At 39.8% G+C, this 27273-nt stretch overlaps 1 protein-coding gene across 7 annotated transcripts in view; it reads left to right on the top strand.

The window, feature by feature from the left end:
- The window catches only part of FARS2 (phenylalanyl-tRNA synthetase 2, mitochondrial), a 282840-nt gene that overhangs the window by 148690 nt on the left and 106877 nt on the right, over window positions 1–27273 (top strand). For all 7 annotated transcript variants that reach the window (XM_042463950.1, XM_042463948.1, XM_042463954.1 and 4 more), the window contains one exon: window positions 18644–18804. In XM_042463950.1, the coding sequence (XP_042319884.1) occupies window positions 18644–18804 (161 nt within the window). The remainder of the gene's footprint in view (window positions 1–18643; window positions 18805–27273) is intronic.

The following is a 27273-nucleotide window of genomic DNA, read 5'->3' on the forward strand; positions in this document are numbered from 1 at the left end:
TGGCAGAATCCATTTTGGATGTTTACAGCTGTATAAAAGAACAGTTTTCTTTATGGAGTGCCATTCTAAAAAGCAATGTTAAGTCCATACTAGAAATGCATGATACAGTCGGTCCTCCATATCCACAGATTCTGTATCCAAGCTAAACTTGATTTTGCCATTTTATATAAAGGACACCAATTTACTATGCCAACATATATAATGGGACTTGAGCATTCATGGATTTTGGTGCCCTGGAATCAAACCCACTGTATATTTTTGTTAGACACTCTCAGCCTTTTGAGACTGTGTATGTTCCAAGAGTGATAGCATGAGATTGATGTTTGAAGGAGGGTGCATCAGGACTTCTCTTGAGATTTTCTGTGTACTGTGATCAGATTTGTATGAACATGTGTGTATGCATAGCCAGAGAAAACACAGATACCCATTTTGGTAATGTACTGTAAGGTGTGCAAAGCAACAGGGCACTAAAAAGATTTTAGTACTGTTCTCAGACTCATAAAATATTTACACTGAACAGAAAGAAGGGGGATAGACAGCCTACATTACAGTTTATTAATTGCTACACAGGAATTTCTAGAGGGCTCTGAGGAAGATGAGGCATCCGTTGTGAGAGACACAGTGCTTGCATTAAAGCATCAAGGAACACTCAGAATGAAAGGTCTACTTTTTTAAAAACCCAACAAAACAGTTAAAAGAAAGTTGGTAGCTGCAGAAGCACCATGATGTTACTACCTCAAAGCACACAATGGAAACTTAAGAACTAGCAGCCAGACTTACCAAATTTTCTCTCTTGTGTACCATAAAGTAGAAGTGGAACTGTTCTATCGGGAGGAAATTTGGATGTCCTCTTAGCACCCTCCCTCCCACGCCAACCCCCCCCCCCCCACAAACCCCACTATTCTTCTCACAGATTATTCATGGCCTCTTCCCTTAGAACAGTGCAATCTGCCTTTATGGTTTGTCTGGTCTCTGGGTGTTTCATCTGGGGGTCATTCAAAAGTTGTGTTTTTTTTAGTGTGAATATGCACATTATTTCATTCCCACATTCTGAGTTTGTTTTTCACACCATGGAACCACGTCTCTGCAAATTTGGTTGCTCACATGTGTCACCATTCAAATAAAGTCCCTGCCAGGGAGAAGAAGGAGAGCAATTTCTGGGTGGCCATTTTGAGAGGGTGTGTGTTTAATTTTTTAAAAAAAACACTTGTTTGTTGCTGAGAGAGTGGGGCTTCTGTGAGTCACATCTGTGAATCACTGGGATGTGGAGCTAGGAGCTTAGTTCTATATAACTCCTCCCTGAATTTTCACAGTCAAGGGAAAGCACAACACAGTCAGAAGGGGAGGTAGGAACTTTAATAATAATAATAATAATAATAATAATAATTTTTTATTATTTGTATACTGCTTTTCCATCTGATCAAAGCGGTTCACATTATACCGGTTATGTGACATATGTCACAATACAATACAGTACAATACAAAGCAGTACAATAATCAAGCAATACAGTATATCAACAGTTACATCAGCAATATTTGTTTTAGAGGTTCTCCTTTAAATTTTTTCACTTTTTAAGAAGGTCTTTTGGGGGGTTTTGCTCAGAGGAAATGACGCAGGAACTTGCCACCAGACTGAGCTAGCAGCCAGGAGATCTCTATAAAGTTATATCCCTAGTAGATTGAGCTCACTGACAGAGATTGGTGAGAAGGTCAGGCCATCAGGGGCCTTTTACTTTGATGTTTACCGAGTGACTTTTTGAGGGGGAATCCCACAGTCCTGTTTCAGTGCTTACTTCTCAATATGGACCCTAGTTAATTATGATTCCTAAATACAGAAGTGCCGTTCTCAGATTCCTTGTTCAAAGCAAGGGCTGTTAGGTTTGAAACTGGTTTAATGGTTTGAGATAGGAAAATCATATCCCCCAACATTTCACAAACACTGGGGCATTTTTGGCCAAGCAACATGTGGTCAAGATGACAAAAGTTATTAATGAGGAAAAATACACAAGAGAGGAGAGGCTGCAGCACCTTGCTTTTGTCAGAGCAGACTTGGAACTCAATTTGCAGCAACTGAAGTAAGCTGAGGACAAAGGAGACAAGTGGGAGGAGAAGGGAGAAACTTGGACATGTTAAAAACTGCTGAAAAAGTCAGATGATGGAGAAAAAATTGGTGCTGTCCCTGCCAAATTAGTTAAGGGCAATTATTAATTGATGAGGAATATCCCTACCAAATAGGGACAATTGGGAAGGTATGGAGAATGGGGACACAACAGTTAAACATTTAACATCAGATATTTCTTTCACATGCTAAAGATTTCTTTAAATTGTATGATTTAAATATGCTTACTGTAAATGTAACAATGCACATTTAATTTTTACAACTTGTTTAATTATTGCCGCGGACACTTTTCTGACACACTTTAGTGGAGAATCAACAGCCCTGCCTGAAGGTAACTCTGCTTCAGAAATTAGTTTCTTATACCTCTTCCTGCCTCATTACACGCTGCATCTGTATCTCCAAAACCTCTGGCGTTCTTTGCGGGTTCTTGTGGGGTTTAGAAAACAGAAATCCTCCTAGGGAATGTCTGCAGTATAGCACTGACCTTCATTGTAAAGATAGAATTTTTGGGGGGGATATGTGGGGGAAAGAAACCTAAAGTTTTAATGTCAGAATTTGTAATAAGCATTAGGTTTTCTTTTGAAAGGCCTCTATAATTCAGAACACTTAAATGCAGTTTTTTCCTGCACTTAAAAAAAAAATAACCATCTCTTCTCTTTAGATTCTTTCTCTGAGCTTGCTCTTTCGTCCTTGATTTTTTTTATGAAGCCTGTTCCCATTTCCCCCCTCCCTCATACTGAAAAGCTTGAATAATCTTCTGCAGTGTTATAATGCTTGTCAGCTCTTTCCAGACCTGAGCTTTAATGAAGTTTTTAGTTCTTGCCTTTGCGCTTTGTTCTCCTCTATTTTACCGATAGGCTAGAATTTCCTTATTTGAGCAGGGAAAGCTGTAGGAGACAGAAGGTCAAGAATAATTTTTCCTTTCCCCATATCCTTCTCCCTCTCTTTCTTCAATACAATTTGATACTTGTTTACACTCGAGTAAACATTCTGAATTCAATTGTGCTTACTCTCAAGTAGGCGTATACAAGGATGCAGCATTAATGGCTATATTCCTCAAGGGCTTTGATGACAAATGTGTCTTTTATAGCATATTTTCTGTGTTAGATGTTGGCAGGATCAGGTTCATAAAAATGCAAGCAAAATCATAACTGCCCAGGTAAAGAAGCATAGTACAATAAGGTTTTTTAAAAATCATTTGCAGTATGATTTAGGAACTGCATCTTATCCAGTTAGTATGGAAAGACCCAAGCAGACCCTAGAAAAAGGGGTAGAAATCTTACAGCCTTCCAGATGTTGCTGTGCTGCACAACCCACAGTCCTCTTGACTGGCTATACTATCAAGGGCAGTGGATCTCAACCTTTGGCTCGCCAGATGTTTTGGGCTTTAGCTTTCACAATCCTTAACTACTAGCGAAGCTGGCTGGTGTTTCTGGAAAATTAGGTCCGAAATACCTGGAGGACCAAAGTATCAGAATCACAGGGCTAGGCCCGCTGACAGTTGCTGTCCAACATCATCCAGAAGGGTGTATGATTCTCACACTGTCCACAAACAGGCTCTGTGTAAAAAAAAGCACAGTGGTAATGCTTTTTTTTTTAAAACACAGAAAACAGGTGGTTGGCCTGTAGACGTTGTTCCTAGTAATTCTTGCCCCTGGAAGTATCAAATGAAGTAGAATTTGAAGTACGAATATTGATTTGAATGTTCCATCAGTCCCACTGCCTGCTTTCCCCACTTGCCATGGGTATGATGTTGATTCACTATCTTTCAGAACTCAGCTTCTTGTAGAATTAATAAAATGTGTTTGATTCAAGCAGAATGTGTTCCCTGCACAAAACAGATCAATTAGGTGGCTGTTGGAATTTCACCTAATGTGAAATTGGATTCCATTTGGGTCTTCTGGCCATCTGAAATTTTTAAGGAGCTGAGAAGGTAAGCATAAAAATTTAGACAGAGAACTCTCACCAAGGAGTTTGGCTTATTCTAAAATGTAGACCAGGTTTCACCTGCAGTGGAGCAAATTTGGTGATTTCTTCTGACGTGAAATTTCTCTGGCATTTGGACAACAAAAACAAAAACATGGACTCGTTTCTATAACACTAGTATATTTTATCATGGCTTGAACATCTTTAATTGAGAGAACAGATAGTTAAAGTGGTATGTTTCCTTTCAGGCATCACTTTTACTGCCTTTTACTCATTTTGCCAGACTATACTGCCTTTAAGTATCACTCTGTGTGCAGTCTAAGCATTTTCTTACCATTAAAACTCTCTCCAACGATAGGTGGTTGAATTGCTATCATGTCCTCAAAGAGGTTCCTCCATACTCAGGAGCTGCTTGACCGTTTGCAGCTGCAAATGGGAATCCTGCCAAGAGGTCCCACCACACTGTTTTGTAACTAATGCCAGGGTTACACAGGTCAAAAGAGCAACAGAATCCACAGTCATTACGATATAAAGTACAATACTGTAAGAGGAAGTTGAATTGAAAAGGGAACCCTGAAGGAGGAGGGTTGTGACATTGTGTGTGTGTTACTTTTTTTCCTTTGTTGCATGCAGCATTGACCTAGTTTATTAACATTCATTTTATTAGTGCACATCCTTGGTTTCTGTGTTTATTAGATGGTTTTGGGGCTTCAGTTTTTTAATCCCCCCCCCCCCCGGGTTATAAGCCCAAATCACTCTAGCCTGAAAACAATCTTTATTCTAGCTGGAAAAATTTTGCTAATACATTGCAAATTTGTGCTTAAGCAACCTGCTTTTAGGATAAAAGGGTTATTTTGCAGAATAAGATACAGCAGTGGTAGATTTGTCTTTAAGGTTTTTTTGATAGCAGACATACTAGCCATTCTCTTCTTTAGCCTTTCCTGCGAAGAAAAGGTTAGACCACTGGTCAATAGTGACCACTTAATTCATTATTTTGTAGACCAGGACTGGATTTAATTGTTATTTGTTTATTTATTCTGCCCTCTGTTTAGTGGGCTATTTTTCCATTAAGCGTAGTGGATTAAATGTGGTGTTATTATTTCCCAGTGCCCGTAATTCCACAGCTACTTGACATTGTATTATCATTGGTGAAGGTTTGCTTCTTACATGGTATACCATCACTTTTAGCTGTGTTTCCCAGCTTGCTTATAAGTGATACATTTGTATGAAAAACATGGTGTGGAAAAGTTGCAGACTCTCCTATTTACATGTCTCTTTCACTGCACAGGAAAAAACCCACACATTTATTTTCAGAAGATTGGATATGATCTGTTATACATTTGATGTTCCTTGTACATTATTCACACAAGTACATACATTAATGGAAGCTAGCCTTCACCTTATCTTTAAAACTGAGATAATGCACTTACTCTGTACATAATGTTGACCCCCTCCCCCCCCCATTCCCCAGTTATACTACTACTAACTGTTAATTCTGTGAAGGAAAGTGAACAGCCTACAAATAAAATAATGGAAGAGTGAGTTGAGTTGAATATAAAGGCTATAGTTCTGTTATCCCTTTCCTGGGAGTAAGGCCAGTGGAACACTTGCGGGATATATTTCAGACCAAATATAGATATAACTGCAATGTAAGAGTTTTCTAGTTTGAGGCCACTGTTTGAACCTTTTGTTAGTTGACTTGTGTTAGCTATTTCCCCCCCAGTTTCACTGCAAGTGTTCTTGGATGATCTATCACATTCCTTATTGAAACCAATGTAAATCAATGACTGATATTTAGAGTGAAGAATGAGTCTCTATAAGGCATAGCAGAGCTCTTAGCTCAGTGACTGAGTACACATTCTTTATGCTGAAGATTCCAGGTTCAGTTTCTGACACTGTCAAGTAAAAGGATTTAGTTCTCAGGAGTAAAAAAGGTTGCAGCATCAGATCCGGGAGAACTGGTCTCAATTAGAAAAGACAGAAGGTTGCTTGAGATACTGGTGATATAATGGTCTCAACATAAGATAGTTTCATTTTTCCAGTGGGGAGAACTGTAAAAGCAGTCTCAGTTTCTTTCTAATTCTTATTCATCAATGCTGGACCAAAGTCAGCTATGTTTTGAGATAGTTCTTGGGACTCTTAATGAATACATTCTTGCTTGGGGTGTGGACGTGTGTGTCATGCTGAGAAGTAGATGTAGAATTAAGTCGAAAGAATGAGTTTTATCTCTTTATGGTTGCAGGTGTTAATGTTCCCTTCTGAAAGGAACATAGGATAAAATGCTTATTCCAAAAGGTGGAAATATCTGCTTCAAATTTTCTTCTATTGCCAAAATGAATATCCATTTTCTTTTACATCTTTTTAACAGTGAAGTAAATTTGCATCCATATTTGATCAGCCAGGCACACAATTAGTATATTACTTAATCAATTGCCTAATGACTACTCCTAATGCATAATGATAATCTACATTCAATGATAATGCAAAGCTTATTGTTTTGCTTTATATGTTCAGTTTGCTGTCCCTGTTCTCTAAAAACAAGCCAGTTTCTTTCCAGCATCCTTGAGAAAATTGGTTCTTGTACTGCCAGCTGCCAGTTTATGGTTGGAAGTATTCCAGTTTAACTGTAGTTTATTCTGATATACAGTTCTCATCCTCTATGGTCAAAGTTAATGCTGAATTCATCAGACTTTCTGGCTAACATAGGGTCTATCTAGTTCATATTTACAGCACTTACCATGTAGGCATCTAGAGCAGGGATGGGCAACTGTGGTGGGTCTGGAGACTCATTTCGAAGAGACTCCACAACTGCCCAAAATTCCAGAAGCAAGCAAACAAACACTCAAAAATCTGGAAGTGCCTGAAAATGGTATTTTAAATGTTATCAATTTGTGGGGGTTGGGATTTAAGGTGAGGACAGTTGACTCCCCAGCCTTATGCTTCCTCTCTGAAAACCAGCATCAGATTAGTTTAGAATTTCCAGCTCCAAGCTCAGAGATAGGGACAGGGGCAAATAAAACAAACTCTGACTTCCCAAGAGTTCAGAACTGGAGATGAGATCAAAGGGTCTGATCTGAATTTCAAGCTTGGAGAACTCAACAACCACAAAGATACAATCAATTAAACTGGCTTTGCCTCTTTGCGCCTCTGGGTCTGATCTGAGCACTAAATCCAGAGCAGTGATCAACCACAAAGATATAACAAGATAAGGGGCTGTGCAGACAGCCCCGAAGGGGTGGCCTCCAGCTTCCCCTTCTACAGCCAGATCAGGGCCACGGCAACCTCATGCCATGGCCCTGATCTGGCCTTTGCAGGACACAAAAAGGAGCTGTAAAAAAGTGATTCCTTTTTGCATCCTGAAAAGGGCATGTTAGCTGCAGTGTCATGGCTTTTACAGTGCTCCTTCGGTGCTGCATCATGCGGATGCAGTGCCAGAGGAGTGTTGTGATGCCGTGCGCCATATGGAGTGGCACACGACATCATGCTGCCCTGGGAGGTGGAGTCAGGGTGTGCCTCATGTGGACGCTACACCCTGACTCCACCCCCAAGCTGGCTTTTAAGGTTAGTCTGCACAGGGCCTCAAATGGCTTTGTCCTTTTCTTCTATCCCTGAAAGCTGAGGAGCTGGAAGGGACAGTTAGAGAGCTATTTGTTTTATCTCTGTGCCTGACAGAGACATTTCTTTATTGTATCCTTCCAGCTTTGTCCTGTCTCATAAAAACAGAGCCAGAGAAGTTCAAAGCACTGGCTGAAATTTAGGACATATGAAGGGACAAAATCGGCCACTTCTCTTTGGATATAGGTATGGATAATGGCTGATGCTCCCCTTGTTCACCAGATTGGCTCCCCATTCAACATGGCAAACAGGCCAAGCCTGTTTAAGGAGCTCTGTTTGAGACTCAGCAGGTATGGCCAATGTTCCATCTGAGAATGCCCCAGAATTGTCTTCCACATTTTGGGGTGATTCCATGGCAAATTCACAGGGTTTCCTCAGTAAAAGAAAAACAACATGGAATGGGTTCTCTCAAAGAAGAAAGTTGTCAAGCCCCGCTTTCTTAGATGAATACAGAATGCTTACATACAGTAGTTTTCTTTGTCTTGTAGAGGCTCAGTATGATAAAGTCTGAAATCTCCTGCATGAATTGATCTCTTCATTAGCATCAAAATGATAGCAAGAGAAGCCAAAAAGAACTATACAAACAGAACCAAGTCAACTTTATAGAGGGGAAAAAAATACCTGACTGGGGAGAAAAATGCTGTGCTTTTCAAAAAAGGAAACTTGTAAAAAAAACAAAACCCTGGAACTATTCCATGGAAGAAACTTGCTGTGAGTGAGTGTTTAAAAAAGAGAACTTGTATGGCACAGGGGCTTAACTAGGGTTAGGCAATCTCTGGCATGCCATGGGTCTGCTATTTATTGTTGTTGTTGTTATCTCTGTCATTGATCAGAGGATATATCCTCAGCTATCCTTAGGTATGGAAATGGTCTAGAATTCAACTGAACTACAACAATAACAGATAAGAAAACATTTAAAGCCTAGCTAGCTGTTGTTAGCATACCCTACACGCCTCTCACTGGAATATGGGGTTTCATATTTGGCTATCTAGAGTCAGGCATGTATTTAAGAGGGAACAATGACCTTTGGAATACTAGGAAGTTTCACATGTTGGTCCGAAGGCATGTAGCACTAAATAACGATTAAATTGGTTTGCTCATCACTCCAACCTCTCCTAGCCTTGCTGCATATTTTCTTGCAATAGGGACTGGATGAGTGCCATTTCAAAGCAGTTAAAGACCATATTTCCTCTCACCTTGGGCTGTGTCCCTATTCACTCCTTCTTATTCAACCATCCAGGGGGGGTCTCATATGCAATAAATGTTTGTCACTCCAAAGTTAAAGCCATCAGCCATTCTGGAATCCTATTCTCAATTCCCTGGGAAGACTATCAAATCTTTGGTACACTGCAGATAACACCAAGTACCCCTCAAGGCTGTGAAATCGGATATAAATATCAGCCCCACTTCTAGCCTTGTGTGTGCACAGAGGATCCCTCTCACTCACTGTGTCTTCCTCAGACACTATCTGAGCCCCACTCCAACTTTCATGAGCCCCCCCCCCTTTCAGGGCTGGCAATAATCACTACTTCCAACTCCCAATTTTTTTGCTCTTCAACCTTTTACACCTTTCTTTCTGTTAGCTCTGTATGGTTCTTAAGTTGCATTGGATTTATATGTCGGCATATACCTTTGCACATTTCAAAATAAGTGTTCTAGGCACAAACTATTTTCAGTGTGTTAGAGGCTCGTCAGACTGCCCCAAAGGGATGGTGGGATGCCGCCCTTTTCCTAGCTGGATCAGGGCCATGGCAACCTCACGCTGCAGCCCCAATCCGGCCTTTCAAGGGCACAAAGCGGCTCCTTTTCCCACCCTCGAAAGGGCACCGTAGCCTTGGGACTATATGGTGCTCCTTTGGTGCTGCATCATCTGGATGCAGCACTGGAGGAGCATCATGACACCATGTGCCATATGAAGCAGCACACGGTGTCAGGATGCTTTGGGGGCAGAGTCAAGCGTGTGTCATGCTCCCATGCCGGCCTTTCAGGCTGGTCTGTACAGGGCCGCAATCTCTGCAAAGCTAGAAATTTTGGAGGGGAGAATTCTTATTGGGGGCAATGCACTCACTTTTCCCTCTCCTTCACTGTAGCTACAATCGTGGGAACCAGTTATATGGAGCTGAGCTGTGCTTTGTAGCCTAGGAAGCAGTGGAGAAAGATTCAGATAGGTAAGGGTTAGACTCTGGTTGCTACAGTATGGACACAGCAGTGTGAAAACCAGGTTAAAATCTCTCCTCTCTGGATAGTCTTGGGGAAATCTTTTTTTTTTCCAGCTTGGAGAACCTCACATATACTTCATCTGGAGAAAAGCACAGATACAAATGCAATTTGTAGCTCTTCACATGTGAAGTATATACTCTCCTAACATCCTAATATGAAATATAACAGAGGAAAAACTTCTGAAAGTCAAAATGGAACTTGACCGTAGGAACAATGAGCACAATCAGAAACAAAGCACTCCTATTCAGAATGCAATGCTCAGTGAAGTATAATTGCATTTCTTCAATTTAAAGCTTATTACCTTGCCATCATTGTAAATAGGATATTAACACTGAAAGTGAATGTCACTGGTGCCATTGGAAGTTCCTTTGTCCCATTTTAATAGCTTTCTGAAGTCTCCACTTACTGTTTCATCCTGGATAAGTATTGTAACTTTTGAAATTGCATCATTTGATTTTTTTTTCTCTGAAACTGTTTCAGATTTTGGCATTTTTTTAAAAAAAACTTGCCTTGCTCTCTGCTTGCTGCACTCCATACAAAACTGTCCATATACCAGCATTTTGAAAACTCCTGTGCTTGTAAACAATCTTCCTGCCTTGTGTGTGTTTGTTGAATGCCTTCAAGTTGTATCCAACTTACGGCACCCCTAAAGCATCCCTATCTCACAGTTTTCTTGGCAAGATTTGTTTAGAGGGGGTTTGCTTTTGCCTTCCTCTGAGGCTGAAGGAGCCTGATTTGTCCAAGATTACGCAGTAGTTTTCCATGGCTGAGCAGGGATTCGAATCTTGGTCTCCCAAGTTGTAATCCAACACTCTATACGCCAACCACTACTTGCCTCATTCTCTGTCAAAGAACCATTTTGTAGCATGCTTACCATTAGTAAACTCAGTGGCTGCACCTAGGAAGCATTACTGGGTCCATAAAACAAATAGGAGAGTGAAGGAGTTTAGTAGGATTTATGTATACTGAAGTTCACCTTACTAAATGCAGCTGGCTGCTTTAAGATCTCCTGAGGAGACCATAATGGGGATCTGGAGTGTGGTAAAATGATAACAGGACACCTGGACAGCAGCTGGCAAAATTTATTTTTTAAGACCATGCTGGCTAGGGAATACTGGGAGTTGTAGTTACTAACAGAAAAACACAAAGACTTTGAAAAATTACTAATGAAAGTTAAGGAAGGAATGTCTTCTTCATCCATTTTTAAGTTGTCCTTAAAGTTGCATATTACAGAGTTACAGTTGCATATTGAGGGGAAAAGGACAACTTAAAAATGGATGAAGAAGACATCAAAACTTTAACTTCTAAGATATGACAATATCAGAATCTTATTTGCTCTGGTTATTGTCCAAAAGTCACTAATTTTGGGCTGTTAGAAAGACTGCAGAGTTTTCACTTTCACTTCTTGATGTGAGAGGAAGCTCTTTGGAATCACCTTGAAGCACTGCTATGCATGCAAGAGGATATCTGTTTTAGTTTAAAGTGACTGAACATCTCCCTACCCCCAGCCTGGCCCATACTTTCATAGTGAATTTTTGTTTTTGTTTTTAAAATCAGATAATCAGTGGGTTAAATGGATGGACCCTAGAACCAAAGAGCATGCAGTCCAGAATAAGCAACATCTGGGGTGGGAACTTTGGATCAGGCTGTGCTTCCAGAGTAGCTTTGGACGCGACCCAGTTAAGCAATGAAAAATGCCTGTGGGGCCAGACCTCTATCTTTTAGGTTGAATAGTTGTGCAGTGCCATCCCATCTTTTCATTTTGAGATGGAATGCTTTCCTTGCATTAGCCCTATGTTAATATGTAGCAGTATAATTATGATGCTTGGCAGGGTTCCATTCTTTGTCTTGATTAAAGAAATTATGTAAGATTGAAGATTTGTTCACACAGTTGCCTCACTGAAAATCTACATCTACCTTTCAACTGCATTCTGTAGTGCCTCTGTGTGTGTGTGTGTGTGTGTGTGTGTGTGTGTGTGTGTGTGTAGTGGGATAGGTTTCCAGTGATGGAACAGAAGTTTCATTTGCTCCTGCTCGCTGTGGCTCAGAGCTTAGAAGTAACTAATTGTAAATACCTACTTCTTGTTCTTGTGTGTCTTCAAGTTGTTTTCCATTTATGGAGACCCTAAGGCAAACCTATCACAGGGGTTTCTTGGCAGAATTTATTGAGAGGGAGTTTGCCTTTCCCTTCCTTTTCACTTTTATAGTTCTGGGAATATGCCATCTCTAAATGGTGAAGGAGGAATGCCGCACAGTTCTGGTACTGGCTCACACTGTTGCTTACAATGCTGTCTCATTCTCTGCAGATGTAAGAACAAGGTGAATGGGAGGAGAGGACATTTTTACACTGCAAACCAGCAACTTTTGGCATTCTGTTGTTTTTTTAAAAAACAACCTTTTTTTCTATTTTAGTTATTTTTTTGAGAAGCAAACAGCAAAGAGTTTTGTTCAAAAATGTAATCATAATCACAAAAAACTACTAACAACTAACTCAGCACTTCCTTGGAACCGTAAACTTTAACTAATTTTTAAAGTTACTTTCCAAGCCCTGCTGTTGTTTTCTAATCCCAGAGTCCCAGCCTGATAAATCAAGACAGAACAAGCATGGGGACACAAATTTGGTGGATAAAAGGAGGGGGAGAAGGAATTGGGGGGGGGTCATATTTGTGGGGGAGATTGAGGCATTGGGGGCATACTGTACCTTGGTTTACCCCTACATCAATCCTATTTTAACTAGATGAGAGAGCTTGCACATTTCAGTGGCTTGTGTGATCCAGCAAGATTATCCTTATGTCTATGTTGACCATACTGAAAGCATAAAGAATGGCTTCTGTGGGTGAGAGATGTAATGTCTGAATTGGCTTTTAGTTCCAGGATTTAAGGCAAACATTTTGGCACTGTGTAATGCAAAGCAAATTTGGGGAGCAGACTCTATGATGACTTTGTGTAGAAGTGACAGACTTTTAATTGCATTTCCTTTGATTTGTCTGGCTGTCTTACAGCTCAAGAACAATTTCTGATCCAAGGTGAAACAGAAAATGATGGTTTGGGCTCACCTCTAGGGCTAACTTAAATGTGAGCTGGCTCATTCTCCAGAGACATGAGCCACAAATTTCATTTTGTGTCCTCATGTAACCTTCACCCTGACTGCTTCTCAGCTAGTACAAAATGAACATGAAAACAGATGAGGCTGGACCAGGAATGCTTTAGGCACAACAGTGGTAGAAAAAAGCCACCAGTTAAAAACATTATGAACAGCCTAAGGGTGACTAACAAGACCTCTTGGGGAATTTTTAAAAAAAGTTTGTGTTTAATAAGTCTATATTGGAAATGTAAGTCCTGCATGGATTCAAAAGTACATTTGATTTTTCCTGTTCCATGTTTTGTCCATTTTTAATATTCATTTGTGGTAGTAAATGATATGAGAGAGGCTCAGTTGTGCTTCTGGGTGTCAATCATGAAAATTGTTCTAATATTTCTTTCTGGTTCATACTTTCTTAATGAAATAGACTCACCTTAAATCTACCACATATATACATATGCATAAGGCTACCTGCAGTGGTTTAGTGGTTAAGATGCCAGTTCTGATGATTGGAAGATCGGAGGATTGGCAGTTTGAGGACCAGGTGCTGCATGATGGGGGTGAGCTCCTATCACTAGTCCCAGCTTCTGCCAACCTAGCTGTTCGAAAGGATGCAAATGCAAGTAGATAGATAGGTACCACTTCTCAGTGGTAAGTTAACAGTGTTTAGTGGAGTCATGTTGGCCACGTGACCACCAGAGCAGTACTTGGACAATGTTCAGCTTAGAAACGGAGATGAGCACTGCCCCCTATACAGTGTACCCACGTTATACGCGATTTGAGCGTATGTGCTCAAGCCATGCGAGAGCGCAAGGTTAAGCATGTCCCATTCAGATGAATGGGGCGCACGCCAATGGTGCCCCGCACTCTCCCACCCCACCTTGCCCCCGTGCCGCCATGTGCACGTGCCCCATTCATGTGGGGGGGGGGGTCCGGAATGGATCCCCCACATAACGCGAGTTTCCACTGTAGTTGGTTATGACTAGACATTCATGTCAAGGGACTACCTTTATTTTTACCTTCTATATATGTTGTTTCTGAGGGTAAAGATATGCTAAGAGCTACCACTAAAATCTACACAAGGAACACAGGAACCTATCCTATCCTAAGAGCGTTAATTTATCTAGCTTAGTATTGCCTACACAAAGAGTGGGCAGAAAATCATTAGCTAATTAATTTTTATTGTATTGTATTTCTACCTGTTGTATCAGAATAACTTGGCTGGCTTTCAGTTTTACAGGTTGAATTGCCCTTATCCAGAATTCTGAAATACTAAAAAAACCAAAACTTTTTTCATGGATGGCTGAGATAGTGACACCTTTGCTTTCTGATGGTTCAATGAACATAAACTTTATTTCATGCACAAAATTGTTAAAAATATTGTATAAAATTACCTTCAGACTATGTGTATAACGTGTGTATGAAACATAAATGAATGTTGTGTTTAGCCTTTGTTCCCATCTCCAAGCTGTCTCATTATGTATATGCAAATATATGTACAGTATTAAAAAAAATCCAAAACATCTCTGGTCTCAAGCATTTTGGATGAGGGAGAATCAACCTGTATGCCCTTTTATCAAGCAACTGAAGCATTTGCTACTTTGCTTTACAAAGACTTGAGCCAGCCCTACATGCACATGTGCACTTATACTTCTACCACTCACTGTCTCATACACACAGACATACACATCACTGTCCAGCTGATAAGCATGAGAAACTACTGAGAGCATACTGACTGGTCCACTTCCAGTGCCAATCATCTCAGCAGCCAGAGGAGGACATGCTGTCAGCTAGAAGGGAAAGTGCCTGTAGGCTGCATTTAAGCTGACCCCAAGCTGCATGAGACTGCATGTTATCTATGGGCTGGTACAGACTGGTGTTTAAACGCTACCCCTTTTTGCTTCACAGTGTTATTGCAGCAACCAAATGGAGCGGTAATGCTGCAGAGCAAAAAAGGAGCCGCCTAGAGCAACTTGCATGTAAGGCGTACACTCTACCAGTGCCCTCAAGAGTCACCAATGTTGCATTCCTTACTTTTTTTCCTTAACGTGTAAAATGAGTTATTCCAGGTTATGTTATCGTTACAGTGTACATTATCCTGTCCCTGGTTCACATCACTAGCTGGCTGGCTAAGTGGCTTTCTCCAAATCATTTTTGCTACATGGTCCTAATTTTCTTTGCCCTTGCAACACATCCATAAATCTCAAGAGAATATTCTTCCAGTGTATGTAAACTTTCTACACATTGATCTTGACCAGGTTACATACAAATTTCTGTTCCTAAGGCTGGTTTATTCCAGATACTGGGTCTTTATGGAAAAGAAGTTGTGTGGTTGACTGATCAGTTAAAAATACTTATTTTTATTAATTCTGATGAGAGGGACCCCTGTTTTTAAGGAATAAAGCTGTGGTAAGTGAATTTAAGTTGTTATTCAGGCAGCGAATACTGCCTGATGAACCATTTTGAAAGGTCAAGACTAAAGATGTGTCTGGGAAGAAGAAAAGAGTGATAAATTGTTGGCAGCACTGTGATCTGCATCTGGAACATGGCCAATAGGCTAAATATATATGTAAAGAGGGCAAGTTTACACTCTTGTTCTGGAGAATGACTTTTAAATTTTCAGTGTAAAATTATTGTCAGACTGTGTTTACTCTGCATGTATTTGCTCTTACCTAGTTGTAGATTTTCATAATAGTTAGCCTCAGTCAATCCTGCAATCATGGAAAAACAGGCCAGTACCTGCATTCCGTATAATGTTACATATTAGATGTGGTGTGAAAAATGGCCAGCTTTGGGGTGACTACCAACCACCATATAAAGCCCAGGGATGATGAAGACGAGTTGTTTGCAGGGAAAGACCAAGAGAAAGCATGTCTGTGGACAGCTCTACTTCATGACTTTTATCCCAGTTTTTGAAATGTATTGCTTAATTTTTTTGTCATTCTCTTTTTTCCATCTGCTTTTTAAATAAAAAGTTCTCTGGGATTTCAAACAATAGTGAAACAGCATTTTGGTAATTTTAAATGCTAATATTCTACAACATTTTACTTATAAACATATGTGATTGATGTTCAAAGTGGACTGTGTTGATGAACAGAGATCGAGTGTCAACTTGGACTGTTCTTTTCTTTTGAGATCTGCTGATATTCTCAAACTAGAGAAGAGAGGAGCATGCAATTAAAAGCTGCCTGCCAGTTTTGTTTTTATTTGTTTTCCCTTGTCTTTCAATTATATTTTGGATAATGATAGCCAAGGTGCAACTTCATAATAAGAGTGAGTCTTAAAGGACATTGTGGCCTTTTCAGCATTTCAGATAATTTCTGGTAAGAAATAAGGTTGTTTTAATTGTCATTATACTGTAATTATAGAATCATAGAAGTCAGATATCTTCCTTGTAATCCATTTTTTAAAATGATAGTAGTGCTACTAAAACTGAAGTTAAATCTTCGTGCCTGTGAAAATCAACAGCAAAGATAATTCTCTGCACACTTGTTTGTTGGGTAGAATGATCTGGTGCTACTTGCCTAGTAATCTACTGCACACTGCACTTGTTCTTAACTTCTGGCCTGCTGTGGTTTGGATTACAGGAGTTGATCATGCAGTTCTGGTTTATATAGGTAATCCTGTCTTGCAGAAAGGGGTTGGAATACATTGACATTTGCTGAATTTTTTAACCCCTTTATAGCAAACTATGTTTACCTTGCTATTGTCAGTCTTACTGATAAAAGCTATCCCCATGACAGCAATAGGTGACAATAACAAAATAGGATTCTGATAAAAGCCTGAATGGCAGACAAGCCTCAGAAGTTTATCACAGGGGGCAAACTGCAAAAATCCCATTCAGAAATGAGATTTTAAAACCAGGGGGGAAAAACCAACAAAAGCGGGTAGTTTTTCACACACAGTGATTAATGTAACATTAACCCAAACAGAAAGTAGACAAAACCCATCCCTTTGTACTTTCGGGATTTTCTGGGTTTTGTCGTCTGAAAAACAACCCGCTTCTGTGGGGTTTTTTTCTATTTTCTGTTCGGGTTAAGCCCGAACATTGTTTGAAAAACTACCTGCAGGTTTTTTTTCAGTTTAAATCCAGTTTCTGTACAGGATCCATCCCATGTGATAAACTCTTCAGAAGGAGCATATATATTTCCCCTGGGCAGGCTGGAGTGAAGCCTACAGCATCAGAATCTGGTTAGAGAAGCTCCTACCTCCCATAGCTGTTGAATGGCTGCCCTCTCCAGAAGCTGGATTTCTTGGAAGATTACCAGTGTGTGGAGGCAAAAGATGGTTGCTGCATGCTGCACCATACTTTGTTGTTGCTGTGAGCTTCCAAGTCATATTTGACTTATGGTAACCTTAAGGTGAACCTATCATAGAGGTTTCTTGGCAAGTTTCTTCAGAGGGGGTTTGCTATTGCCATCCTCTGAGGCTGAGAGAATGTGAATTGCCAATGGTCACCCAGTGGGTTTTTCTGTTCGAGTAGGGAATCGAACCTTGATCCCCAGAGTTGTAGTCCAACACCCAAACCACTATGTCATACTTGCCCTCCAGCAGACCTGGCTTTGTATCAAACTATGTTTTCCTTCATCTTCAGTCTTATAAGTGCAACAATTTGTGTTGTTCTTTAGAAATTATTCACTGTCTGGAAACAATGACCCTTGAGGTTCAGTTACACTGATGTTCAGTTACATTCTGGCTGAGATCCTACATCAGGGGTAGGCAACCTACGTCCCGTGGGCCGGATCTGGCCCAGTGAGGCCTTGGGACCGGCCCCAGCCCGGTCCTGCTGCTGATTGCCGCCGGAGCGTTTGGCCTCTCGCGCAAGGGCACGGGGCCTTTGGCCTATCAGGAGGAGGCAGGCAAGGGGGGGCAAGCGGGGGGCAAGGGGGGCAAGTGGTGGGCAAGGGGGGCAATTGTCTGTAGAAGCCTCAGAAACATGCATTTATATTAACATTTTTTTTAAATCAGCAAATTTTTTCATGTGTCCTCCATTTGCAAATTTGTCCTATATTTGTCCCGGGTTATTTATTTATATAAATTTTTAAATATTTTATTTATTTATTTATTGGCTTCGGCCCCCCAGTTGTCTGAGGGACAGCAACCCGGCCCCCATGTCAAAAAGGTTGCCAACCCCTGTCCCACATCATACAAGTAGAGTGGAGTGCTCTACCCCAGGAGTTCTGTGTCCTTCTCCTGCCCCAGTAGCTGTCAAGCCTCGGAAAGAGCTGCTGCTTATGAGAGAGGTAATTTAATAATGGTCCTGCGTCAGAGGGGAAAGAAGCAAGGATTTGCTCACAGATCGAGTTTCCCCTGATTTGTTTTGCTCAGAACAGTTGTATCTTTGTAATCTGAATTGCATTCCTGTCCTTCCTCTCCTCACTAGTCATTAGCAGCAGTAGTAGCCATGACCCCTCCTGCAACTTGATAGGTAAAGGGGGACAGGGTTGGGCAGGACAGAAAGAGCTAGATAGTAGGCCTATGTGCCCAGTCTAAAAAGAGACCTACATGCTCATAAGCATCATTGAGTGCATATGTCACTGATAAAGTTCTGCACTCTAAAATTCACTCACCACCAGGCAAATATGCCTTGGCTTTGTCCTCTTTCAGTTCATTTTATGGCATCCTTCCTGCACAATTGTCCGCCTGTTCAGTTGTTAAAAGTTTTCTTTATGTCATTGCAGCTGGTGCCGAGAACAAAATTGGCTGGGCATTTGGTCTGGGATTGGAGAGGCTGGCCATGATCTTGTATGGCATCCCTGACATCCGCCTTTTCTGGAGCAAAGATGAGCGTTTCCTGAATCAGTTCCAAGTGCCTCGCATTGATGAAAAGATAGAATTCCAGGTAAAATAATATGGAAAGATGTTGTGTGTTTCAAAAGGTTCATGCTTGCAGAAGGCAATAGCTAGGGAAGGAAAAGTTTCCCTTAGTTATGGTAACATTGTTGGGCAACTCTGGTGTCTTCTGGGTACCCATTCATTTCAACGTGGCTTGTACAAGAAAGTTAGCCCAAGTCATTTGAACTCCAGGTTATTTGGTACCCTACTTTACCATAAGTATTGCAGAGTCTAAAGATGAAAAACATTTCCAGCTACCATTTCCTGAAGGTAAGGTGTGTCAATTTCAGAATGTTTCATAAATAATCTAGTGTCATATTTACCTGTGGGCCTTCTTCATACAGTAGTGGTATGACAGGTCATAGTCTTATCCGCTATGGGGTAATGACTCATAAGTAACAGGCAAATGCTTTACAATACAGGAACCTTGTTCATGTAATCTACTCCTACACTTTAGGGGGACATGCACATGAAGTACTGAGCTCATCTATGGCATTTGCAGAGAAGAAGGCAGGCCAGCAGTTTTCCAGGCCCTGAAAGTTCAATAGCAAAACCAGAGATCTAGGAATGACCCTTTGTGATGTCACAAGGGGTAGGACCTTTTGATTGCTGGGGTGATGTTAAAATGGGCAACCCTTAGTGGTGTCACTAAGTATAATACATTAAGCATCAACCACAGCTGCACAGAGCATGTCATACAAATAAAAAACACCAAGTCTAACAAATGAATATTTCAAGGGCACATTTCAACAAATATTTCAACTACTCTTGCCCAGATTCCTTCCCTTTCACCCTCAGAGTGCCCAAACCCTGACATTTAAAAATCCTAGAAAAAGAGGTATGTTGTTCCCTACAAAGCCCTAAGTTTAGAATTTCTCGGGGCTTAGAAAAGTTACTTTTTGTACTTCAGCTCCCATAATCCCATCCTGACCATTTTGATAAAGAGCAGAATTTTGTCATTTGTAATAAGGAGCAGAACCAGTGGCGCAGCTGGTGGGGGATTCTGGGAGCTGTAATCCAAGATGTAATTTTTCCAAGCTTTGTTCCTTATCACAAAGTGAATTTTCACCAAACCTCTAAACTTAATGTCCTGCAACAGTGATATAGGCAAGTATTAATTCCTCTTAGCTTTCTAAGGGTGGTTGTGTATTTGTTTTTAAATATATTCTTCTCTAATTGTATTCATTTAACTTAATCAATATTAGCTGAAAAGGGCACACAGGTTTCATCGTCATGTGTTATATGCCCTGATTTTCAGAAAAGGTTGGGTTATCAGATGGCTATGGAGAAGTAGCAGGCTTGATCCTTGACATATACATATGGGAAAGCACTTGCAACTCCAAAAAGAAATTGTCACTCTGGCCTAGCTAAAGCAGCTTGGAGAAGAATTTGCAAGTGGGAGGCCTGAGAACAGCTGGAAGGATAAACATATCAAATTATATGCAACTACCTGCTAGTACTCTGCCTTCGTACTAAGTCTTGAGAGTTCTAAAGCATGGGACAACGTGTTTTCTAATCAGTGGTCAGAGTTGCTTGGCTGTTGTGCTTGGATCAAGCACACAGTGGTTGAGCAACTGCCCAAGAGCCATGGGCATTTGTTATGCCTGTTAAGTGAACCACATAGCTGTGGGAAACTTGGTGATTGGAAATTTCCAGTGCAGCCCTTAATCCATCTTTCCTGGCCTTCGAAGAGCAGCAAAGCAAATGGATTAAAAACTGCAAAAGTGAGAGAGGGGCTCATACTTTAGGATAGAAGGAGGAGTAAAGGTAAAGGACACATTTAAGTTTTTCTCTGGAGCCTTTGATAAAGGTAGAGTGAATTCTAAACTCTGTTACATAATTAGTGTGGACAAAGGACTCTTACCAAGAGCTGGAAAAGGGGAGAAGCTCAAATCGCTACAGATGTACTTCATTTGGTAGCTGTCATAAGAAATCCACTGTTAGAGAAGAACATGAAAACAAGGATCTAATTGAGTGGGGAATAGTATCTTTAACTACTCCTGGTGCAAGTTTAGTGGCTTGAAAAAGGATCAAACTAAAAAAAAAAAGAAGCAAAGTAAGAGATCTATGAATTTAAAACACAGAGCCATAATCGATAACAAACGCCTAAAATACTCACATAACATAATTCAAAATAGAAGCAAAACCAAACCAATGAAGACAAAATGGATTAAAACACCAGAGCTCCAATAACTGTGATGGCTTGCCAGTGGCATTTGTGCCATTTTCTAGATGACGGGAATATTGACACCGTATCTGAGGCCCACGAGGGAGAAGAATGCATAGTTAACACAGCATTTTTTCAGAGGGGCACTGAAAAACAGTCCTTGGCCAACTCAACACAAGACTGAAAGGGAGAGAAGGAGGAGAAGTCAGGGAACTAAACAGTAGCTTTCCCTCAGATCTAAGCTAGTGCTTAGATTTCTAAACTTGCCAATATATTGTCAGTGTGGTTAGGTCTCGAGCATTTTCATCCTGTCTAGTATGAACATGTAAACAGTACTGTAACAGGTCAAGGTAAGCCCATCCACAAGTGCCAAATGCCATTAGGTTTGTGGTTCTTTTTCTATTTCTTACCCTGCTCATTTGCAGGATCAAGGAACAACGTATGATATTCCTTAGTTTGGAAGGCTTTGCTCTTTCTCTCTCTCACTGTAATGTCATGTCACATCACTGAGGAAGTATGATGGCTGAAATATAAAGGAGCCATTTCAGCCTCTTCTACCTCTACAGGAATGAAAATATGTCTGTTGTTACCATCACCACTACTACTATCATCCATCATCATCACCACCACCACCATCATCATGCCTTTAAGTTCCACATTTCCCCAATATTGGGATTCAAGTCGGCTTATAAAATATTAAAACTAACACAGATTCAAATACCTACAAGAAGTTATTTTAAAATGCAGTTAAGCAATCTATTGAAATAAAACAATTTAAAAATCCATTAAGAACACAAGATTAAAAAAACCAAGGCAGCACAACATTATAACCCCGTTATAATCAGTTCCTGAAAGCTTGTCAGAATATAAAGGATTTTAGTTGCCATTGTCAGTAAGGAAGGACCCATCCTAACCTCCCTCTAAAAGGAGCAGCCACAGAGAAGGTCTCAACAAATATGCCTGAGAAGGTGATGGAACTGAGAGAAAGGCCTTCGCCAAAGATTTTATTGTGTGGATGAGCTCATATAGGGAGATCAAGTCTTTCAGATAGCCTGGACCTCAGCTGAGCTGCTACAGAATACCTAGATCATAGGTCTACTTCTGAGTGGAATGACCAAACTGTCCCATCCTGCTACATGGAGGTGAATTTCTTCAGCTACTAGCAAGTATGAAGAAGCAACAATGGCCTTCCTGCAGCTACTTATCAATGCAACATTCTTACTTTGGTGGCATGATGAAGGGTTGGACCCACATCAAGCTATCTTGGGCAACCACATTAAAAATGAAAGGCTGGTCTTTCTAGATGGAGGAATCTGTGATAGGAACCCCACCTGCTGTGGCTTCATCAAGAAAGAAAATTCTCTGCCACTTGTTTTCTTCTTGGTGTAATTTTCGTTCATCATTTTACTATATCATTAGCATTATTTCATAAGAAAAAAGTAAATAGCTTCAGTGGGCACTGCATTCTCAGATATTTTTCATCAAGATCGGGTAACAGTGCCTAAATGGTTATCCATTTATTATGTTTACTTTTTAATACCACATCTATTAAAGGCAAATAGGCAGCCATTAGTATGTAAATTGAACTTGGATGCCTGAAATAATGAGGTGCAGCCCGCAATATGAATTATTGGCTAATTAGCTTTATTGTAATTGAGGATATGTGCAAAGTGTGTATATCTGAATATTGCATATACATGTGAGAATATCTGAGTGGGTGTGCCAAAGGAATTTGCATATGCAATATATATTCTAGGTATGACATCTTACCATAGAAGCATGTTGTTTTTCTAGTTCTGCCCTCTTACACCTCTTTCATTCTCCTTAGTAAAAGTGTGATCCTTATGCATGTAATTTGATTCTGTAGAGCTGTGAGAGGCAAGAGAGCAGTGCACTTACACATTCAGCCATGCGGCAAAATGCAGTCAAATTCAATTGAGTAGTGACAACCTATTGTTGTAATTATATTTCCACTTTTCTCAGTTCAGGACTCAAAGCAGCTTACATCCTAGTAAGCCTGTAGAGGATTTTAATGCTAGAAATTAATTCTGCAAGTGTTCCTGTTGTAAAAGTAAAGGTAAAGTTTTCCCTTGACATGAATATCTTACTCATAACCGACTATAGGGGGTGGTGCTCATCTCCATTACTAAGCTAAAGAGCCAAAAACGACTCTGTGGTGATGTGGCCAGCATGACTTCATGGAACACTGTTACCTACCCACTGAAGTTGTACCTATTCATCTGTTGTATTTGCATGCTTTCAAACTGTGAGTTTGGCAGAAGCTAAGATTAGTGATGGGAGCTCACCCCATCACGTGACACATGAGCCTCGAACTGCCAACCTTGTGACCTTATGATTGTCAGAACTGGCATCTTAACCACTAAGCAGCTATGTCCTTCTGTATGGCCACATTATGACACTGGATTCACTCAGTGGCTTTAAATTCACTTATGTTTTTCATAGGGCCCCTATCTCATTAACTGAAAATGGGGTTTGTGGGGAAGTTGAAAAAATCTGTTTGAATCTTGTCTGATTGACAAGAAAGAAAATAATATTGAATTAAAGAAAACAGAGTTAGAAGAAATTCTCGAATCCAAAAATAGAAGCCTACTCTCTAAGCTATACAAATACCTATTAAAAATTGAAATGGAAAAAGAGATAGTTAAGAGTAATAAGATTGTTTGGGCACAAAATATAGGATATCCAATTGAATTTTCTCAATGAGAATATACTTGGACAAAACGAATAAACTATACCAGAAGCCAAAATATAAAATGCTTTATCATTGGTATGTGACACTGGATAAATTAGCTAAAATATATGGTTTGAATTACAAATGCTGGAAATGTGCCAAAGATAAAGGAACCTTTCCCCATGTATGGTGGTCATGTGACAAAATTAAAATTGGTTGGGGATACATAAGACAATATGTGATATATTTAATATTGCTTTGGAATTTAAGCCTGAATTATATTTGCTAAAACATTTGGACTTGGAATTTGAAAAACAATTTGGTAGAGTACTGTTTCACCTAATTGTTGCAGCAAGAATGACACTAGTCAAGCTTTGGAAGGAAGATCTGATCCCAGAAAAAGAGGAGTGGATTGAAAGAATATATGACATGGCAGAAATGGACAAGCTTACAAGATTATTGTCGGATGGAAACACAGAAAGATTTGAAAAAGATTGGAATGTGATTGTAAAATTTCTATCTCAAAGAAAGAATCAGGAAGTAGTAGAAGGTTTTACATGAGACTGAACGTTTAAAATTAAATGAAATAACAGAAATAATAGAAACAAGAGAAATAATAGGAAAATAATTAGAAAACAGAGAATAATAGAAAAGTTAATTGGAGTAAAGGATAAAGAATAGGATATATAAAAGATAGTGGAAAGATGTGCAATGCACTTATTAAAAAGGACAGTTACATGATTACAAAAGAAGTATTGCCAAATAATCTGTATCGTAAGACAGGAAGGTTATGTTGTTGTGTAATTATAGAATTTGTAAAGTGTGTCAATTTAGAAAGGTATTTTTAAAGAAAACCAAAGTTACATTCGGATCAAGAAAGAAAGAGCAAGAATTAGAAAGAAAGGAAGGAAGAAGAATAGAAGTGAGGAGGAAGTAAGAAAGGAAAGGATAGAGTGAGATAGACAGATGAATTTAGAAGAAGGAGAAGAGGTGAAGTAAGGTTAGAGAGGAGGGGAAAAGAAGGGATCCGAAGGTTACTTTAATAAGGAATCTATAAATAACATCAGTTTTTGTAGATTGTTTGTAGACGATATGTCTGTGTTTAGTTAAAGTGTTGCTAATTGACAAATTGCAAAATGTGTTTTTGTATGTCTTTTTTCTGTGTATGTGGTATGTGATTTCAAGTGGTTGTCTGTGTCTTTGTGTAACTATATAATATAAGCAATAAAAAGAATATGTAAAAAAAAAGAAGAAAAATCTGTTTGGATTCAACATGGTGATTGTATTTGGATGTATACTGGACCATTCTGCATACCAGAATCATTGTGAAGTGACAGAAACAAAATATTAACCATATAGAAAATAGCTCGTAGATACACACATACATATTTGTTTCAACAAATGTAGATTGAATATGAATATAGCCAATCTACTTTAGCTTAAACAAATAAATAGTATTGCATTAAGAAGAAAACCAGTAAAGCTAAGCCTTAAAATGTAAAGTTTATGGAAATCTCAGAAACAATAATCAGAACTGAAGGGTAGAGTAAACGTATTTTCAAATCAGGACTGCTTCATTCAAATATCAGTATTTTAGAGAAATTACAGGTGGAGGGACGATCTAAAATCCATTGAAGGGGTAGAATTGGTATCTCTTTGTGTAAGATTGAGAAAGACCCCTTTGTGCGGTTCAAAGGGTGGTATAATTCAAGGGGGATCTCTTCCTTCCCTTGCTTTTGAAAAAGTGTATTTATTCCCTTTTCTTACCAAAGAAGTAATTCTTGATCACATAAAACAGGCTTTCTGTTGCGAAGTGCTGAAATGGCTGTTGCAGCAGCAGCGATTGCTCTTGTTCTGGCAAAGAGAAGGCACCACACACTCCCCTCTGGGATGTAGGTTGCTACCTGATGAACTGAGTGCAGCTCAGTTTACAGCAAATGAAGCAAGCCCAGGACAGGTGGGAGAAGGAGATAAAAAGCAGTATGCGCGCGCGCACACACACACACACACACACACACACTCAGCAACTGGAAATGAAGATAAATAATTTGGTCTGTCTGACCTGAACAAAGAAAGTTGCAGGATATAACTTCATTCAGATATATCAGTGTTATGGTGCACATGCTAGGAGGCCACTTGAAAAAGTCAAACCATGAGTGACTACCAGTGTCGAGCCCTTTGTCTGTTTCCTCTAGCTAGGGTCATCCTGTATTGTCCTGCTGGCAAACATTACAGCCATGTTCGTAATCTCTTCTGAAGCAGTAATTCATTATTAGCACAAAACAGTAATTCTAAAAGCCTTTCAAAAAGCATTTAAAAAGCAATTCAAAAGCAATTAAAAACTTGCTGTTTAACAAGCTTTTAAAAAGGAAAAGACAGGAGACAGTGCTGAAATTGAAAGGTCAAATGAACAATCAAAAGCACAATGCAGCAGTCTCACAAGCATCCAGATCGTGACTCAGAGCCCGATTCTCTGCAAAGTTATGCAGGGAATGGAGTTCTAGGTATTGACTTTAGCATAATTACATTAACAGTGAGATTCTTGATGCTGAATTGAGCAATCTTCATTTATGTTAGAATCATAGAATCATAGAGTTGGAAGAGACCACAAGGGCCATCCAGTCCAGCCCCCCCTACTGCACGGGAACTCACAGTCAAAGCATCCCCGACAGATGGTTATCCAGCCACTGCTTAAAAACCTCCAAAGAAAGAGACTCCACCACACTTTGAGAGATTATGCCCCACTGTCAACCTCCTAATGTTTAGGTGGAATCTCTTTTCCTGTAGCTTACATCCATTGGTTTGGATCTTATTCTCTGGAGTAGCAGAAAACAAGCTTGCTCCATCCTCAATATGAATTTATTATTACGGCATAAAGCCAGTATAAAATAATAAAATGTTTAGAAAAATTACCCAAGATCAGATGGAACCTGGTGACTTCAGAGTATTTAGGCTTCTTACTTCAAACCCCTTCTGAAGAAACCTGCCATGAATAAAACCTCATGAATAGGTTCACCTTAGGGTTGCCATACGTCAGAAATACGTCAGAAAGGCACAAAGCTGTAACAAATTAAGAATCACCATTGGGGGGTGGGTGGGGATGATATTCAAACATATCATATAAATGCACGAGTACATACAAATGTTAAGGATAAAACTTAACTCAATATGACACCCCTTTAAATACTTAAACAGGGTTATCATATGTTGTTTTGCTCAACTGTAGCAATACTGTTTGCTATCCTTTCTAGGAAAATAAAATATATAGAGGATTTTTTTAGAGGGAGCATCTAATAATAATAATAATAATAATAATAATAAAGCTCCACTTGTATTATGTAGGCTTCCAGTCATAGAATCTAGGCTGATAGACCAGTGGGGTGGTGCAGAGGCTCCGCACATTAGAAAAGTCTGTCTATGGGAGTGAGTTGTCTTTGCATGGACTTGCTAACAACTGTTCTCTCTCACTCTGTCCTAGCCTCTCACTGAGAGAAAATACTTGACACTTTTCTCTAAGTGTGTATTTCTATATTTTTATTGTAAAAGTGACAGATGGCTTCAGACTGTTCCTCTTGGAATTTTAAAGTTCATTCCTACAGTGGACTGTGTACTCCAGG

This window comes from Sceloporus undulatus, chromosome 4 (assembly GCF_019175285.1).
Source record: "Sceloporus undulatus isolate JIND9_A2432 ecotype Alabama chromosome 4, SceUnd_v1.1, whole genome shotgun sequence".
Classification (NCBI taxonomy): Eukaryota; Metazoa; Chordata; class Lepidosauria; order Squamata; family Phrynosomatidae; genus Sceloporus; species Sceloporus undulatus.